This window comes from Vulpes lagopus, chromosome 19, assembly GCF_018345385.1.
Source record: "Vulpes lagopus strain Blue_001 chromosome 19, ASM1834538v1, whole genome shotgun sequence".
NCBI lineage: Eukaryota > Metazoa > Chordata > Mammalia > Carnivora > Canidae > Vulpes > Vulpes lagopus.
In genome coordinates, this window is record NC_054842.1 from 8,753,048 (window position 1) to 8,769,963 (window position 16,916).

General features: G+C 47.2%; 1 protein-coding gene across 3 annotated transcripts in view; it reads right to left on the reverse strand.

Moving 5' to 3' along the window:
• SCN10A (sodium voltage-gated channel alpha subunit 10) overlaps positions 1-16,916 on the reverse strand; it is an 89,961-nt gene that overhangs the window by 8,543 nt on the left and 64,502 nt on the right. For all 3 annotated transcript variants that reach the window (XM_041734229.1, XM_041734228.1, XM_041734227.1), the window contains 8 exons: positions 16,344-16,467; positions 14,951-15,105; positions 11,583-11,756; positions 7,297-7,419; positions 5,740-6,024; positions 4,970-5,023; positions 3,980-4,117; positions 1,508-1,612 (listed from right to left, as the gene is read on the reverse strand). In XM_041734229.1, the coding sequence (XP_041590163.1) occupies positions 1,508-1,612; positions 3,980-4,117; positions 4,970-5,023; positions 5,740-6,024; positions 7,297-7,419; positions 11,583-11,756; positions 14,951-15,105; positions 16,344-16,467 (1,158 nt within the window). The remainder of the gene's footprint in view (positions 1-1,507; positions 1,613-3,979; positions 4,118-4,969; positions 5,024-5,739; positions 6,025-7,296; positions 7,420-11,582; positions 11,757-14,950; positions 15,106-16,343; positions 16,468-16,916) is intronic.

The following is a 16,916-nucleotide window of genomic DNA, read 5'->3' on the forward strand; positions in this document are numbered from 1 at the left end:
ACAATTGTCATGATTTTGCTAAGGGATGTCCCTAGCACAGACTCTTCAGTGTCTGGTTCAAATGTACATTCAGCATCATTCCAGCCACCTGTGAAGGCCAGCAGGAGTTAGCTGTTTGCTTCTCTGCAATTCTCAGGATCCTCCTCCCCTGACTTGATACTGATTGGCGGGGCTTAGCTATTTACCTACATCTTTTAATTCTGAGCCTGTGTCTGCCCATTGGACTGGTTGACAGAGGGGTACTTCCTGAGCTTAAAGCTCACTCAACCTCAGTTATCTTGATCTTACAGGAAATTTGGAAGGAAATCTCTGCCCCTACATAGGTCTGAACATCCTATCACCTCCTCATTGTAACTCTTCTTATCAAAATTGAGTATAGTGATACATTTATGATCATTGTTTCCAAGTAAAGTATATCCAAAGGTCATGGCATTTTTTTTTCTCTCATAAATGCTTTCAAGATTATTTGCTCATGAAGTTTTTAGTAACTTATGGAGACCCCATGCCTTGATTCAGAAATCCTAATGCCTTGGCCAACAGAATTCTCCCTAATTCCAGGGAAAGTTTGGTTCCTTTGTTGCAGGTCCTTAGACTTCCCTCTGGTTGGGGGAAGGGCTAATGGCATTGTGTCATAGACAGCACCTGTAGTTTTCTTCACAGATACTGCATTTTAACCACAGAAGGGTTACTTAAAGTGACAAATGCAAACTATTCACTGGAGTGGATGGCTCAGAAATTCTTGGAAGAGGTTCTGTTGTACATTTCCAACATAGCAATACTCCCACTCCCAAACCTGTTCATCTATTCTCAACAGAGGCCAACTAGAGGTTTGACATTTTCCATCTTCTGTTTGGAGGACTCAGAAGAACTTAGGTGATAATATATATGGTTTGGGTGTTGCATTTCATGGGGGAATAAAAGGGCGTGACTCTTAGGGTCTTTGTGAATAAAGGAATCAAAGTGGAGTGGAGTACAGCTTTAAGTTTTGGTCAATCATTAAACCCAGCAATGGGATAACTTTTGATTCCTATTGACCATGACCATGACTGGGGTCAGGATCCCAGGGGTTTGGTTTTTGGCCATTTCTTCTCTGTCTACTCTAACCATGGTGTGGAATGTAGGGTGAGGCTGGAGATTCACTGCGATCTAGATCATGATGCAAAACAACACAAAAACTTTGTTTCAGGGCTCTTACCACCTTTACTATCATTTAGCCTAACTTGCTTCCAATCCTGTAATTGAAACCTAAACTGGTTGGGGAACTCAGTACTTCCCTAAACAGGTCTATTTGGAGTAACTGTGGGAGATATATTCATTCCAGAAGACCAGAGTTGCTTCTTTTAGACTTCTCATTCCTTGGGCCCAGGAATTCTTATAACTTCATCCCCAAATGCAACACAGATATCCCCCTTCACAGAGAGAACTGGCCAACCCCTACCCAGCATAGGCATAGGCTATCCGTTGAATTTCTAGGCACACTCTGCTGCAAGGAAGCTCTGGGGCTCACCAGGGGCCGTGGGATGGGCTTCTGGGGCTTCTTAGAGCCTAGCTTCTTCATGGCATTATAGTACTTCTTTTGCTCCTCTGTCATGAAGATGTCCTGGCCCCCTAAGTATAGGAGAGGATAATACACATCACTGTTATTAAAGGAACAAGAACTCCCAGAGATGTCAAAACCAAAGCATGCTGGAGAAGAAGAACATCTCCACCTTCTCCCTTCTCTGAAGAAAGGCACGTCAAGGCCAGAATCAAGCAGTGTCCTGCTCAGATGCCACAACCAGTGAAGAGTGGGTGGGACTGAACTCTAGCTCTGACTCCCTTCCTGAGTCTCTGGAATAAAGCCTGTTTGTTTCTCTTCTGCAGGAATCCAGAGGTGCCACTTGGGCAGATGGTGGGAAGAATTTGGGAGAGACCCCAAAGAGAAGGTAATTATCAGTTTAGATCTGAGCCTTGAATCCAGCCTGCTCATTGTAGTCAACTCAACTAGGCTTCTGGAATCACAGTTCCTGTCAGGGGCAAGAGCTTCCTTCAGGGCCTTCTGCATCAAAGAACCTGAGATCCAGCCCCTTGACCCCTTTCTGGAGAAGAGGAGCTAAGAACAGTTACTGCCTTATCTAAGGGTCCTTGCAGAACTCTTGATTGCTTCTCTTAAGGTCCTGCCATTTGCATTGCCCTCTGCTGTTACAGTGTCAGAATCTCCACCATTGAAAATGTCTTCTTCCCTTAGTTTTGGGTTTTCTTTGAGGACCTTTGAGACCTCCTTCATTCAACCCCTCATCTTTCACTTCCTGGCATAATTTGAAATCTTCCTTTTTCCATAGCATATTTGTATAAATTAGTCACTGCAAATGCTGGGGAAATGGGTGAGATCTCTGGGATTTGAGAGGAGATTTAGAGAATCTGTGGACACAGAGAGCTTCCAGGGAGAGACATCTCAAAGGGGCTGGAGGCAGGGGCAGGGGCAGAAGATTGGGAGCACAGGATGGGGCCCCACTGAAAATTCTGGGAAAGGGGTCAGCAAATATAGTCCCTCTCAACTTCATCACTGGCTTATCTCATTCTATCACCGAACATGGCCAGTTCCCTGTCAAGACCTCAGTTTCCTCATCTATAAGATGGGAGAAGAGACTGCTTGAATGGCTTCAAAGACCTCTAGGATGTTAATAACATTGGTCATTGCTTTACAGGTGTCTTGCTGAGCCCCTGTGGGGCAGAGAAGGGCTGCCTACTTCTTATCCCCAGAACTCTGGCCAAGGACTTCCTACAGTGGGAAGCCTATGTTATTAGACATTTATTCTGAATTATAATAGTCAGTAGCTTAGCCCTAAACTAAGTGTTCCTTCTTTTTTTTTAAGATTTTATTTATTTATTTGAGAGAGAGAGAAAGCAAGAAAGAGTGAACAAGAGAGAGTGTCAGCACGAGCAGAGGGGAGAATCAGAGGGAGGCGGAGAAGCAGACCCCCCACTGAGCAGGCAGCAGGGAGCACAATTCAAGGCTTGATCCCAGGACTTCAGGGTCATGACTTGAGCTGAAGGCAGATACTTAACTAACTGAGCCACCCAGGTGCCCCTAAACTAGGTGTTTCTTATACAGCTTTTACTTTCCTCTCACCAGAATCCTGTAAATAGGTATCATTAACTCCATTGAATGGATGAGAAAGCTGAAGCTTAGAGAGTTATTAAAAACTGTCAGGGTCAGTGATCTAGTGAGTGGTTGAGTTGGGAATGCAAGCCCAGGTTTGTATAAGACCAAAACCAATGCTGGACTCTCAGTGCTGTGCCATGTGACCCTATCCATATGACCCACTTTCCCCCTCCCCTGTGGATCTCAGCTTACATAAGTCTAAAGTGGTGCTTTATCTATTTCAAAGGAATGGGGGGTATTAAATGAAAGATTAATAGAGGGTAACAATAAAGCATTTTATACCTTTAATGCCCTCATATTTTAGTGTAAACATGACAGGTTATTTGGGATTGGGTTCCTATTCATCAGAGTCAGCATCCATGGAGGCAAAGGTCTTCCTCTCCATCCCCAGGAGGGTTGGGATTTTGCCAACACTGGAGCCCTGGCCCTTGCTGAGGCCTCCCAACTCAGTGCTTCAGGGGATCAGAGCCCTAGACAGAGGCAGCAGGTGCTGGAGCCTTTTCTTTCCCTGTTTATGTTTCTCAAGGGTCACCTGGGACACACCCAGCACACCTGTTTCCAGCTGGGAAGACCTGGGGACTCTGAGAGAGAGGAAGGGGACCCAGAGAGAAGTGAGGATGTTGTTGATACAGGGAAATGCAGCTCTTCCAGTAGCAGTCCCAGGACACCAGGAAAGTGTGAGGGCTATAGTCAGGATGCAAAGGTGGGTGTTGGTGTTAAAGGCCAAAATTGGACCCCCAGTCAGACATGAGGGCTACGAGTAGTGTTGGCTTTAGTCATGAGGCCAGGGGACAGGGAGTGGAAGATTCATGGAAACACCTGAGCCCCACTTATCTTTTTTTTCTGTTGATTGAAGTTGTCAATTATGACCCCAACGAAGAGATTGAGTGTGAAGAAGCCGCCAAAAATGATGAAGATGACAAAGTACAAGTACATGTACACGTTGTCCTCCCACTTGGGCTGCAAGTTCACCTGTGAACAGACAAGGTGAGGCATGGGGAGCAGGTGGGTGTATGTTTGTGTTCATCCCTGAGACAAGGAACTGGGAGTCGGTGGGTGGTTTATTTGGGAGTCAGGAAGCAGGACAGAGGGAGGTGGAGGGTAAGCAGAATAAAAGCAGAAGGGGAGATGGTTAAGCAGGCTCTCACTGGGGGGCAACTGGCACTCCATCCTGTTGGGGTTCTCCAATGAATTGTGTAGAATGCATCTCAGAGTTGTATTTCTAAGGGATTGGGAAGCATTTATCTACAGACTCCCAAAACTTATCTGTGAGGGTTGCCCCTGTGGACACTCAATGTCTTGCACTTGGGGGAGGGGCTGCTGAGCAAGCTCTGAGGCATTGAAGAAAGTCAAGTCTCAGAGAATCAGAAGCACAGCATAAGGGTGAACTCAAGAGGTGGCTGAGGGGATCTGGGGCAGGGCATCAGTAATGCCTGCCACAGCAGCAAAGGGTCTTTTCTCAGCAGTACCCATCTCTTCCACCCAGCTGCCATTACAGTGCTCTTATTTTAGCCACCATTCCACTACTGCCTCTGCCCAGGGTGTGCTTTCACACACAGTCCTGAAGATACTTTCCTCAGTAGTGAGAAGAACTTGAAAACCCTGGGGAGTTTTCAGTTTTCTGCCTGGTAGGAGAGCAGGTGAGGTTGGCTTAAACATTCAACAGAGGGCCACCTGGACACTGCTCCAGGGAAGGATAAGGACAGGCTGTTGTGGGGGATTGCCTCTTCTGGTATCAAGGCCACCTTCAGTCAATTTCAACTAGACTGATGTGAGTGGGATGCACCAAGGGGAAGGCAATAGGCACGGTGGGCTGAGACTCACATCTCGGGCATCAACAGCAGCATACATTATGTCCATCCAGCCTTTAAAGGTTGCCTAGAAACAAGGAGCAGAGGCTACTCAGTGTCTGCACATCGTCTACACTGAACTCTGTTTTGGTTCGCTTGTCTGTTTTTTCTTATATAGGGATGGACCCCCTGGGGGCAGTTCCCTATATCTGCCAGGGCTAAGCATATTGCCTGGCACACCACAGCTACTCAGGGATTATTTGTTGAACAAATGCATGAACAAACAGTGAGATGCATGAAAAAAGTATAAGCAACTGCATCAACACCTGATTGAATGGAGGACTGAATGAACAAGCAAATGAAGGCAAGTATGAATGAATGAATGGGAGTGTGAATGTGTTTGTCTGTCATCACCACCAGCAATTTCCATCGTTATAATAGGTCTGGAATACAATTTATTACCATCTAGGAGAGGATCTGCAGTAGAAGACTGGACAGGTGGCTATATCATGTCTATTTTGTACAAGTAGTGAATTCTAAGTCATCACCTGATACAATTGCATTGCAGGTCATCCCTTTATTCTATTCTGTGAGCCCACGCTTGTCTAATTGCACCACTGTAACATTGCACTGGTTGGTAAGGCCCTTTAGCATCAAGCTAGTCTGTAGGAATAGAGAGGTGACTTCAGGTCACACTGATTGCTACCCCTTGCTAAGTCTCTACATAGCAACTTCTGGAAGACCCCAGATCCTCCACATTATCAAGTAGCCAAAGGAAGAGATACGGTTGATCTCAGGACTTACCACCTGCAGAAGTGCTAGGTAACCCATTGCAACATTATCAAAGTTGACCTTCACATTGACCCAGAAGAAGCTGCCAGTGTGGTTCTGATATTTACAATCAGATATGTTATTCACAATAGACAAAGGCACAAGAGAAAAGTATTCATTGGTTTTGTTGATGCATCGCCCAAACTTCCCCGCAAAGAAGTTCACACCCATGATGCTGAAGATGAGCCAGAAGATGAGGCAGACGAGGAGGACATTCATGATGGATGGGATGGCACCCACCAGGGCATCTACAACCACCTGGGAAGACATGCAAAAGGATCTGAAACACTTCTTGCTGGATCCCATTTCTGTCTACACTTACTTACACTGGCTTCATGAGCCAGTAGCCTTTGGAAGCAGTAAGATAAGTGGATTAATTAGGGCAATAATTCAGACTCAGAAGATTGAGAGGCATTGGGCAACTGAAGATGGGTTTAGATCTTCTTCCTAAATTTCATTCTGGGTAGGTTTTAGGGTCTTTCCCCAGGCCTGAGGAGACGCATGAACTTACAAGTACACACATGCTCATTTAGAGGTGTGAGTGTATGTGTTGTGCTTGCACATACAAATTTTAGTGCCTTGCTTTATTCTTTTTAAAGGCTGTTTTAAAAGGGCTTTCAAAACTACAGTTCAAGATATGCTTCATTCAAGAATTAGTGAAAACCAAAATGCATATTCACAAACTTGCTTATTTGTAAAGCAGCAACCTAGAGATAAAATAAAACAAAATTCAAACTATTTCAATCATAAGCTTCTAGTGTTTGTGAAGGTACAAGCTAATTTTTTAAAGTCCATTTTTGCTTTTGAAGATAGGATGTCTTCTTTGAGTCCATGGCAGGAGAAAGCAAAACCTCACTCCTAGAACCTGGAGCCTTTTGTAATTATAAGGAAGGGGAGGGGGACAAATTAGCAGTCCCTCATTCTCCATTCTCCCTGTAATTCAAGGGCCTGGTTTGTGAGCACTCCACTGTGAGGAAGACAGTGAGGACACGATGGAGGTGACAGTGATGGGTGAGGAAAGGAGTGGGTGAAAGGGAAGAATCCACAGGACCCATGACTGCATTGTGTTGAAGAGGATGCATTCCAATGAGTGGTGGCCATGGTGCTGAGCTGATGGTGCCACCACATTTAAATGGAGTGTCAGAGGAAAGGCTCATTTGTCTTGGAAAAATGAGGGGTTTGGGGTGTTCTGGAGATTTGGGCAATAAGGACAAGATGCAGGGTGGGGAGACAGAGGCAAGAGATGTTGAAGCAGGATCACTTTACTAAGAACAGGAAGACTTATGAGTCTGAATGCTGGTAGACATGATATCTGAGGTGAGACAGGACGAGTGCTCACAAAGGGACATGAAAGAAAACCAGAGCATTAGAACATGGCAGTGCCACTATAGTCCCAGCAGGAAGCAGGGACCCACCCAAAGCCCAGCTGTTCGGGTGGACCCAGAGCTCAGGGTCAGGACATGAAGGACATGGTAGGGGGAAAGGGGTACAAAATGATGGAGACCAGAGCAGTTTGGAGATAGGTCTTACCCTCATGCCTTCAAATCGAGACAGAGCCCGCAGGGGCCTCAGGGCACGGAGGGTCCGAAGGGCTTTGATGGATGCCACATCAGAATATTGCAGGATCTTCGCTATAAGGCTTGTCAGGGAGATCTGGATGTAGGCAAAGAGCAAAAACATTATTCTAGTTTCCAGAAGATCCTAGTAGAAGGAGACAGGAAATCCCTCCCACCACCTACTCTATCCAAGCCATCATCCTGGCTCCAATCTTATTTTGAACTCCAGTGAAAGGTCTAGAGAGAGTTCAATATCTTTCCCTTTATTAAGGATTTCATTCATCACGTCTCTGAGCCTCCGAGAAAGAAAAACTCAGTCTTCCACATCACCACAATGTGGTATGGGTGGTCAAGCTCTCAGTGTATTATATCAATCTTCCTTTTCCCCTCTGAGGCATCAGCCAGACTTCAACAGCCTTGAAACTGTGACTTCCAAAGACTTGGAGAGATGATGTCCCTTTGTGGGGCATCTATTTTTTTTTTTTTGAAAAAAGTCTATTTTTTTTTGAAAGTCTATTTTTTTTTTGAAAGTTTATTTTGAAGAATGCAAAGTGAGTCTCAATTGTATTTGCTCAGAAAGGTGGAGGGCAAAGAGTCCTAGTCTCAGTAGGGTCTAGGTTCCTCTCAACCCCTAATTTTTTTGTGTGTGTGACTTTGGGTCAGTGCTTTGCTAGTCCAGGTCATACTTTCAGCCTGTATAAAATGAGGGAGTAAAAGGAAGAGTGAGTGGCATGGCTCATGAAATCCAGCTTTGACAGATGACTGAAGTGTAATGACTGGGTTGTGACTTCCTGTTGGTCTTCTTAAGAAGTGTTTGATCAAGGACTGTAAAGGACACAAATTGACATGGACAAATGGTCACACCTCCCAGAAACTTTGAGTAAACCATGCATAGGTTTGAGCTTGCCGGAGACTGTGACCCAATACTGGAAGACCCCAACTCCACCATGACTAGTGGGCTGAATTCAGACTTAGCTTATCCTGGCAGCCAGGTGGGGAGATTCACCAGACCTTCCGAAGGGAAGGGGTCCCCATGTGGGTGCTAAAGCCTTAAACAATGTCTATTCTCTGAATGGGTGGCTTATTCCACCAGGACAAAGAGCTAGAATGGAAAAAAAAAAAAACCACTTTCTTCATCCATGCAAAACTCCAGACACCAGCAGGTAGTACCCAGCTGTCTGGCTGATAGAAGGTAGGGAGGTTTGGGGCCAGTTTCATGCTGGACCCTATTCAGCTTTTTGCTCAGTCCCATGGGAAGTTTGCCTCATGTGCAAAATCTATAGTTGGAGCAATCAGGGTCTGGGGTCTTTCCATCAAAGCCCTCTACCCAAGCCCAGCTCCACTCCCACTGTTCAGGTCGCTAGCCTCCCAATTGGTTTCTAGTACTGCATCCATTCTCCAGTGCAAATTTGATTGTAATCATGTGTGTCTCCTACTCCCAGACTTCACTAGTGCTTTATCACCCTCAGGTTAAGTTCTAGATTCCTTAGTCTGTATTATACTAGCTGCAGACTATGTTTTCTTCAGCCATGTTTCACTCATATATTCTACCCAAATAAGATTGTTCTCTAAATATACCTGTGTCTGTACTTTTGCTCAGGGTCATCCTTTAATTAAGACTGGCCTCCTCTGGTCCTCTTCGTACCTCAATGCTCCTGTTCATTTTAAGCCCTACATTTAATGTCATTTCCTATATGAAGCCTTCCCAACTTCCCCACCCCCACAGGCTCATATCTCTGTGCCCCTAAGACACTAATTATTTCCAGCAGTGCTCACCATACCTCCCCCTTATAATAGGTTTATTTCTTTCTGTGTGTCTTATCTATCTGCTGAAAGATTATAGCACAAACTCCTGGAGATTAGGAGTTTTTATTTCTTGGCTTCTGCCTCCCCCAGAGCACTTTATAAGACAATCCTATATTCAGCAGTCATAAATAAACATTTGATAAGTTGAACAAAATATATAAGCATTTTCAGATGGATGAAAGGAAGGAGAGAAAGAAGGAAGATGAATGGAAGGATGGTTGGATAGAATAATGCATTAAAGGATACAAAGATGGATAGGACAGATAGTTGAAAGGAAGGATGAAAGAAAGAAGGATAAAATACGGAAGTATAGCATAGTGGACGGATGAATGGATGAAAGGGAGAAGAATGGATGGCTGGGTAAAATGACCGATGGATGAATGGAAAGAGAAAGTTGTATAGAATAAATGAGTGGAAGAGATTATAGAATGGATGGAAAGTTGATTGGTTGAATGAAGGAACGGAAGGAAAAGGGATTAACAGGCAGATGGGTGAAAAGAAGGAAGGATTGGGGTATCTGGATGGCTGAGTCAGTTAAGGGTCTGCCTTCAGTTCAGGTTGTGATCCTAGGCTCCTGGGATTGAGCCCTACGTTGGTCTCCCTACTTAGTGGGGAGTCTGCTTCTCCTCCCTCTGCTCCTCACCCCTCCCTCTCTCAAATAAATAAATAAATAAATAAATAAATAAATAAATAAATAAAATTTTAAAAAAGAAGGAAGGATAGGTGGATGGTTAAAGGAAAAATGGGAAGATGGAAGAATGAATGGATAAGAGGATGCTTGGATCAAAGGTGCATGAATGAGTGAATGGAAGTTTAGATGATTGGATGGTCAGATAGAAAGGTGAATCAAAAGATAGAAGGATTAAGGAACAGTTGATAGATAGGATAGGCAGAAGAGAAGAGAGAAAGCAGAATGAGAATAGATGGAAGGAGGGAGAAGACTGACAGGATAAATGGAGAAGTAAAGATGAGTGGATGATTAGAAGAAAGGAAAAAGAAAGGATGAACGGCTGGAGTATATGGAAGGAGGGCTATGGGGAAGGAAGAATGGATGGTCAGAAGGAAGAATTAGGAGGAAGATGGATGGAATGAGAAGGTGAGCATTTAAGGTGATCGGGGCTTAGAGTAGTGAGACATATGTAGGGAAGGGCGCGTGTGCCCCTAACAAGGGTGCAAAGCCAGAATAAAACATTTTTCCTTCACTTATGAATAATTATTTTATATGCACAAAGTTATCACCTGTGACTCAGATTTCAGGCCTCACAGTTAATCCTTGTGGTACAGTGTCCTGATGCTGCCAACACGTTGGTATCAGGAAAGAAGAGAATTGAGTACACAGACCTGCTGTGGGGGACCTGCCAGCACAGGAGGCTGGACAGAATGTTCTGTACTGGATCCCATCCAGCTTCAGGAGGCAAGCACTGAGTACAGACACATTTACTGACACCTCTGATGTGCAGACCTTGGTCCTGGTGGCTGTTGGAGTGTGGGAGGCAGAGACAAACACAGCACAAGCGTTCCCCTGCCTGTGGGGACCCTCAGCTGTGCCACAGTGAGCAAATCATTCAGGCAGCCATTCTGCAAAGCCAAGAGGGCAAAGACCTGGACAGAGATAGAGGATTGTCATGGGTAAGATGAGGGAGAGACCACTCTTGGATTTTGAGGGCTTAGGAAGGCTCTTAGGAGATTTCATTGAGGATGGTCTCCTCACAGCTGGGAGGAATCACAAGTCTAGCATGTGGGAGGCCCTTGGTAAATCCCCTCGTGCAGCAATTAGTGGCCATGGGTTAGTGTGAATCTGAACACACATGCTTCAGCTCAGTACCTCTCCAAAGGGACCCTCTGTCCCTTCTAGTGCCAATGTGGAGAAGCCAGTGGGGCAAATTCAGTGATTCTCAACCTGGCTGCACACATATTGGACCTGCCTAGGAGCTTTTATAACATACTGATGCCTGGGCTCCACCTTGGACCAGAGAGATCTGAAATTCAGGGAATAACGGTATTGGTTCATTGTATTTTTAAGAGCTTTCTGGATGATTCCAAAGCATAGCCAGGGCTGAGGACCACTGAGCCAGTAGGTGGGAAGATTCTCTGTGCTGTGCAGTCCTGGGCTCACCCTCAGTCCAGAAGCCCTGTCAAGGGATGCAAGGTCATAAGACCCTTGAGAGCCTCATGTGTCATCTTGCTTCAGATGTAAATCACAGAGGGCAGTCAGTGGTCTTTCTGGGTGGAGACCTAGGAACTGAGGACTCACCTGAGCATCGCCACTGGGCCAGAATCATGTACTGTCTGATCTTACCATTCACCAGTGTGTAGGCTATTCTCAGAGATCTTGCTAAGTGCTCAAGACTCTTCTCTGGAGTGGCCCATAAGGCAAGGCGTCAAGCTTCCTTTGTGCTAGCTGCAGCCAGAGGTGAGGGCCCCAAACCCCATGTGTGCCAATGAGCCACTCACGTTCACGATTAGAAAGTCCAGCCAGCACCAGGCATTGGTGAAGTACTTCTTAAAGCCGTAGGCCACCCACTTGAGCAGCATCTCCAGCACGAAGATAAAAGTAAACACCCTGTCAGTATATTCCAGCAAGGCCTTCACTGTGGGCTTCTGATCAAGGTGATAGTCTTCAAAGGCCTGGAAGAAAGGAAGGAAGGAAGGAAGGAAGGAAGGAAGGAAGGAAGGAAAATAGTAGGCTGCCTGGATCCATAGCACTGGGGCCCAGTAACAGGGAAGGACTCAGCCAGCCCTGTTCTCAGGCCCTGGGAAGGCTTTGGGAACCAGGTGGCCTGTATCATTTTGTTTTCTCTGCTCGGAGTGTGTGGTGTGTGTGTGGGTGGGGGTGGGGGTGGGGGGGGTGGAGTATGGGGTGAGGTTCAGTGAGATTGTAGAAGAGGAACTGTGACATGCAAACCAGGACCCCCTAGAGCCAACAGGAGCCTGCAGCTTGGCTTACTCTTTGCAGGGGAGCCGAAAGCAAGGGAGAAAGGAAACCTCAAATTGGGGCTTGGAAGTGAACCAAAGGGATCCTAACAGCGACTTAGTTTAAAAATAAAAGCATCAAAGGATGTTCACAGCCAGTTCACAAAAAATGAAAGTAAGAATCGCCCATGAACCTCTGAAAAAGAATGTTCTATCTCACTGGTAATTAAGAAAATGCAAACGAAGGTGCCATTTTTCTCTTAGGAGACTGGTGAAGATAGAAGAGAGTCAGGCTAAGGCCAGTGTTGTGGTGGCTGTGGGGAGGTGGCTTCTCTTATACTTGACCAGGGGCTGAAAACCAGTTCAGTTCCAGAGATCAGATTGGCAGGAAGATTCAAAGATTTCAGGAACTCAGCAATTGTGCCTTCAAGAATTCAGCCTAAGGACACTGGATGTTTGTGCCCCACTCAGACACCATCAGAGGGGCCAATGCAACCGTCCCCCAGCTGCTGTTGGCTGCAAACAGCTAAAGGATGCCCCCTTTTCCTGAGGATCTCCCTGGGCTGAGGGGGAACTGCCTCCACCTGCAGAAATGCCTAGGAGGTTAAATGCCTGATCTGGATGCAGCTGTGGCCAGTGACTACCCCCTTTGCCTCAAGATGGGACAGCTCTGTGGTACCCTTTATGCTTCATAGCTCCTGTGGGATCACGCAGAGGAGGACTTCCTGGGAGCCACATCTTTTAGCTCCTCACCCGATCCTGCCTCCCTTACAGGTTCCACCTCAGGGTATGCCCTCCACAAGCTCCTCATGCAAGAATCCTTGCTTCTGACTCTGCTTCTAATTGCACCTAAGACAGGAAAGAAGCCAATGTCCTCAAAGGAGTCTAGGCTATTCAATGCTTATTAGAAGTAAACACAGGGATTATTTAAATAAATGGTGGCACATTCCCATAATGGAATGCGCTGCAGCCATGAAGTCAGATAGTAGGAGTATATTTACTGTGAGAATTTACTGAGAAATTACAGAATGCATAAATGTGGTTTCGGTTTTGTAATATTTATGTATTACATGCATAAGAAAGATGGGAAGGAAGTCTACCAAAATGTTTTCAAAGTGAGATTTTCTCTGAGTGATAGGAAAATGGGTGATATTTTTTTCTTTGCATTTTCCCATAATTTCCAAGGGTGCTTTTTTTTTTTTTTCCCACTTTGTCAGATGAAAACTCATGTTATTTTTTTTTTTAAGTACTCAAAGTAAAAGCATAAGGAGGACTAAATTTGGTGCCAGCCTGTTCGGTCCCTTGGGGAAGGAGATGGGGAGGTGAGGGCCCAGCAGCTGGTGCAGGATCTGCGCTCCCTGCTGGGAGGGAGGGGGAGCAGCTGGGGTGAGTGGAGTAGGGGCACAGAAAGAAGCAGGAGAGCACGGAAAGAGAAATGAGGAGAAGAGGCCCGCAGGGGAAGATAGGAGCTGAGGAGGTAATGAGGAAATGTGACTATTGTCATACCTTGTCAACAGCAAATGTGACTATTGTCCTCATCAAGGAGGACAGGAAAGAGGGGAGGGTGGGAGAAATCACCGTCCAGCCTCCCCTTGCCTGGCAATGTGGCCTGTGCACCAGAGCTGTACAGACACAGCTAGGGCAGTGCACAATGGCCACTCCAGGTCAGCAGTGAGCACCTTCAGATGCTACCACGCCCTTCCCCTCCCCTGAGGTGACAGCACAGCCCTGTCTCTGGAGACTTTCTTCTCTTGGCCTAGTGCCATGGCCTGCCAGGTCACCCCCTCCCCCCATCCCTGATCATGTCTTCTCACCTGCTTTGCTCCTCCCTAAGGCTGAGGACATACACTGAGTGGTTTTGGCACCTTCCTGGGAAAATCTGGCATTTAAGCAGGTGCCCAGATATCTGGTAGATTGTTTTTAGGGAGTAAATGACATATGAAAAGCAAAACAAGTGAAAACACTTGGAGCCATGAATCAGGAGAGAGGGCTTCTCATCTTCCCTTTAACTAATTAGCTGGGACCCCAGGCAGGCCCCTTCATGTCTTTGGGCTGTGACCTCATCCATAATATGCAGACCGTGGGGGATGGCAAGTCCCTTCCTGTGTCTACATCTACCTTGGTTCATTAGGAAGATGAGTTGAGATTTGCAGTGAGCATAAGCTGTGGCACAATCTGAAGCATCCTTCCTTGTCCTACAAAGCTGGCCATTCAGCAAGGGGCTAAGGAAGCAGCTCCTAATTCAGAATCTCTATACCTGTAAGATCTTGTTATTTAAAATGTGCTCTTTGGACCCACAGCATCAGCATCCCCTGGAGCTTGCTGGAAATGCAAATTCTCAGGCCACACCCCAGATCTGATTCAGAATCTGCTTTTTAACAAGTCTCCCCAGGTAATTACATTTTGAGAAGTGCTGATAAAATGATTTGCTGTGAGCTTTGAATGAGTAATAGTATTTGTAAGTGGCTTGATAAGACCGAAGGATGATAGTCTTTCAACTGGGCCTTCAGAGAAGACTGATGTTTGGAAAGCCAGGGGTTAGAAAGCCAGGAGCTTTGGGATCAAATGAGGGCAAAGGTAGATTTTACTACTGACAAGCTGGGTAAACATGGACAAGTGCCTCAAATCCTTTCGGTGTCAGTTTCCCCATCTATAGAGTGGGATGTATGCCCTCACTGCTTGAAATACTTGCAGCCAGGTTTAGCAGGCTATGGCATGGAGACAGCAAGCACTTACCCTTCCCTGCTGCTAAGAGCAGCCTGCTTGCTGGGCTGCAGGTCTCCTGCCAGCCACCCACTGGGGGTTTCAGGCTAGGAATCAGGGGAGCTCACTGCTGCAGCTCCAGGGCCTTGGGATTGTGGAAGACCCCATCTGGAGGGCTTCGGGACATGGACCCCACCTCCCCTTACCAGAGACCCACTGCTGAGCAGGATCATGAAGATGATGAAGCTCTCAAACCAGCTGTGCTCCACGATGCGGTAGCAGGTCTTGCGCACCTGCCATCCCACAGTCCATGGAAACTTGCTGATGTCCACTTTACAGCAGGGACAGCAGCGAAGACAGCCTGTGGGGAGAGGACTGATGGTGAGTGATGTCGCCCTGGGGAGGGAGGAGCATTTTTGCTCTAGCCCCACTGGGGAAGCACTCTCCCGGGAAGCCCACTTGCCACCTCATAGGAAAGGAATTCTTCCCTGGAACAGGAGAGAAGCTGCACCCCTCTCAGCAAGCCTCTCAATCCTGGCCTTCCGGTGTTCCTCCCTACCATTGGTCTCACCCACTCTCAACTCCTCCTGGATTATCATCCTTCTTGGGAAAGATACTGGTGGCCCCTGTCCTATGCCCACCTATTTCTGGAAGCCCTACAAGACTGGGGGCCTGGGCCTCGTGCTGTGTGAGGAGCTATGCCCTGAGCCTGTGTTCACCTGAGGGGCCACCACGTGGCTGGGATGGAGCCTGGGCCCAGTCCAGCCCAGGGTTGTGTGGAAGTGTTGTTGTTGTTGTTGTTGTTTTTTAAAGATTTATTTATTTATGATAGACATGGAGAGAGAGAATGAGAGGCAGAGACACAGGCAGAGGGAGAAAAGGCTCCATGCCGGGAGCCCGACGTGGGACTTGATTCCGGGACTCCAGGATCGTGCCCTGGGCCAAAGGCAGGTGCTAAACTGCTGAGCCACCCAGGGATCCCCCATGCTGTTGCTTTTTAATTGATAGATTTTTTTTATTATTATTGAAGCCCCAATGACTTTCACAGTATGAACTAGATGTATACCCACTTCATGCACGCAGATCCAGTGAGAACACAACTTGCCTCTCTATTCTAAACGTGGAGGGAAGAAAAGAGTAAGATGTATTTTCTGCCTTTAGGACAAGATGGGTGCTATAGTTCAGGGTGCTATGGCCATGGGCGTTTTTTCTGCCTTTAAGAGTTACTCAAAGGATTTAGGGGCACTCTGGGTCCCTCCTCTGGGTCCTTTATGTCCCCAAACAAGAGTGTTTATCTTTTTGCTATTCAGCCGCAAGAGGACTGGTTTACAACTCAGCAAGGTGTCTCTGAGCGTGATGAGGAAGGCACAGCATTGGCAGCCGCGTCTGACGTGGCACCTCTGGGTGCTGTGAACTGGCATTTGTGGGTCATGCTGCCCTCCACTGCTCTAGTTTGGGGAGGAGGCAGTGAGAGGCCCTTTTTGTCTGTCTCTGGTGGAGCCCAGGGCCCGGGACACACAGATGCCCGGATGAGTTTGTGGAACTGGATTCTGGCCCGAATGAACGTCAACACGAGGAGGCCTTTGGCCGCAGCTTTACCTTCCGTGAAGCAGTCGTCTGGTTCTTCAAGGTCATCTGCCAGCTCAGGGATCTTCCTCAGGATCTCCTCGGGATCCAGGCAGTCCACCGTGCTGCCCTCGGAGGAGCTGGTATCGTCCCCTCCCTGCAGGGCAGAAGCCCGGGCGTGAACTCAGCTCCCTGAGGCGCCCGTCGAGGCTGCCGGGTCACCGCAGTCCGCAGGGCCAAGGGCTCCGAGACGCAGGGAGCAGGGAGAGCCCGTCGGGGCTGCGCCGCGCAGACATCCTCCCTGCGGAGGCCCAGCACGGCGATGCTCTCTCCGGTGCCCCAGAGGGTTAGCTGTGCGAGGCTTTCAGCCTCCAGGCCCCTGATGGAGTGCTGGCGAGGGCCCGAGACACCGTAATTACACCCATAAAGACTCTCGGCATTCACTGGGCTTGAATATTTAATCACGGAGCAATGCTGCAGGGGCCCTGCTGCCCTCCTGGCAGCTCCAGCCTTATAATGTCTCCAGATGAATTCAATTAGGAGTTGAAGCTGCTCTCATATTAGTAAACCTGATAGCTTGGCTAATGGACCCAAATGGTGGGGTGG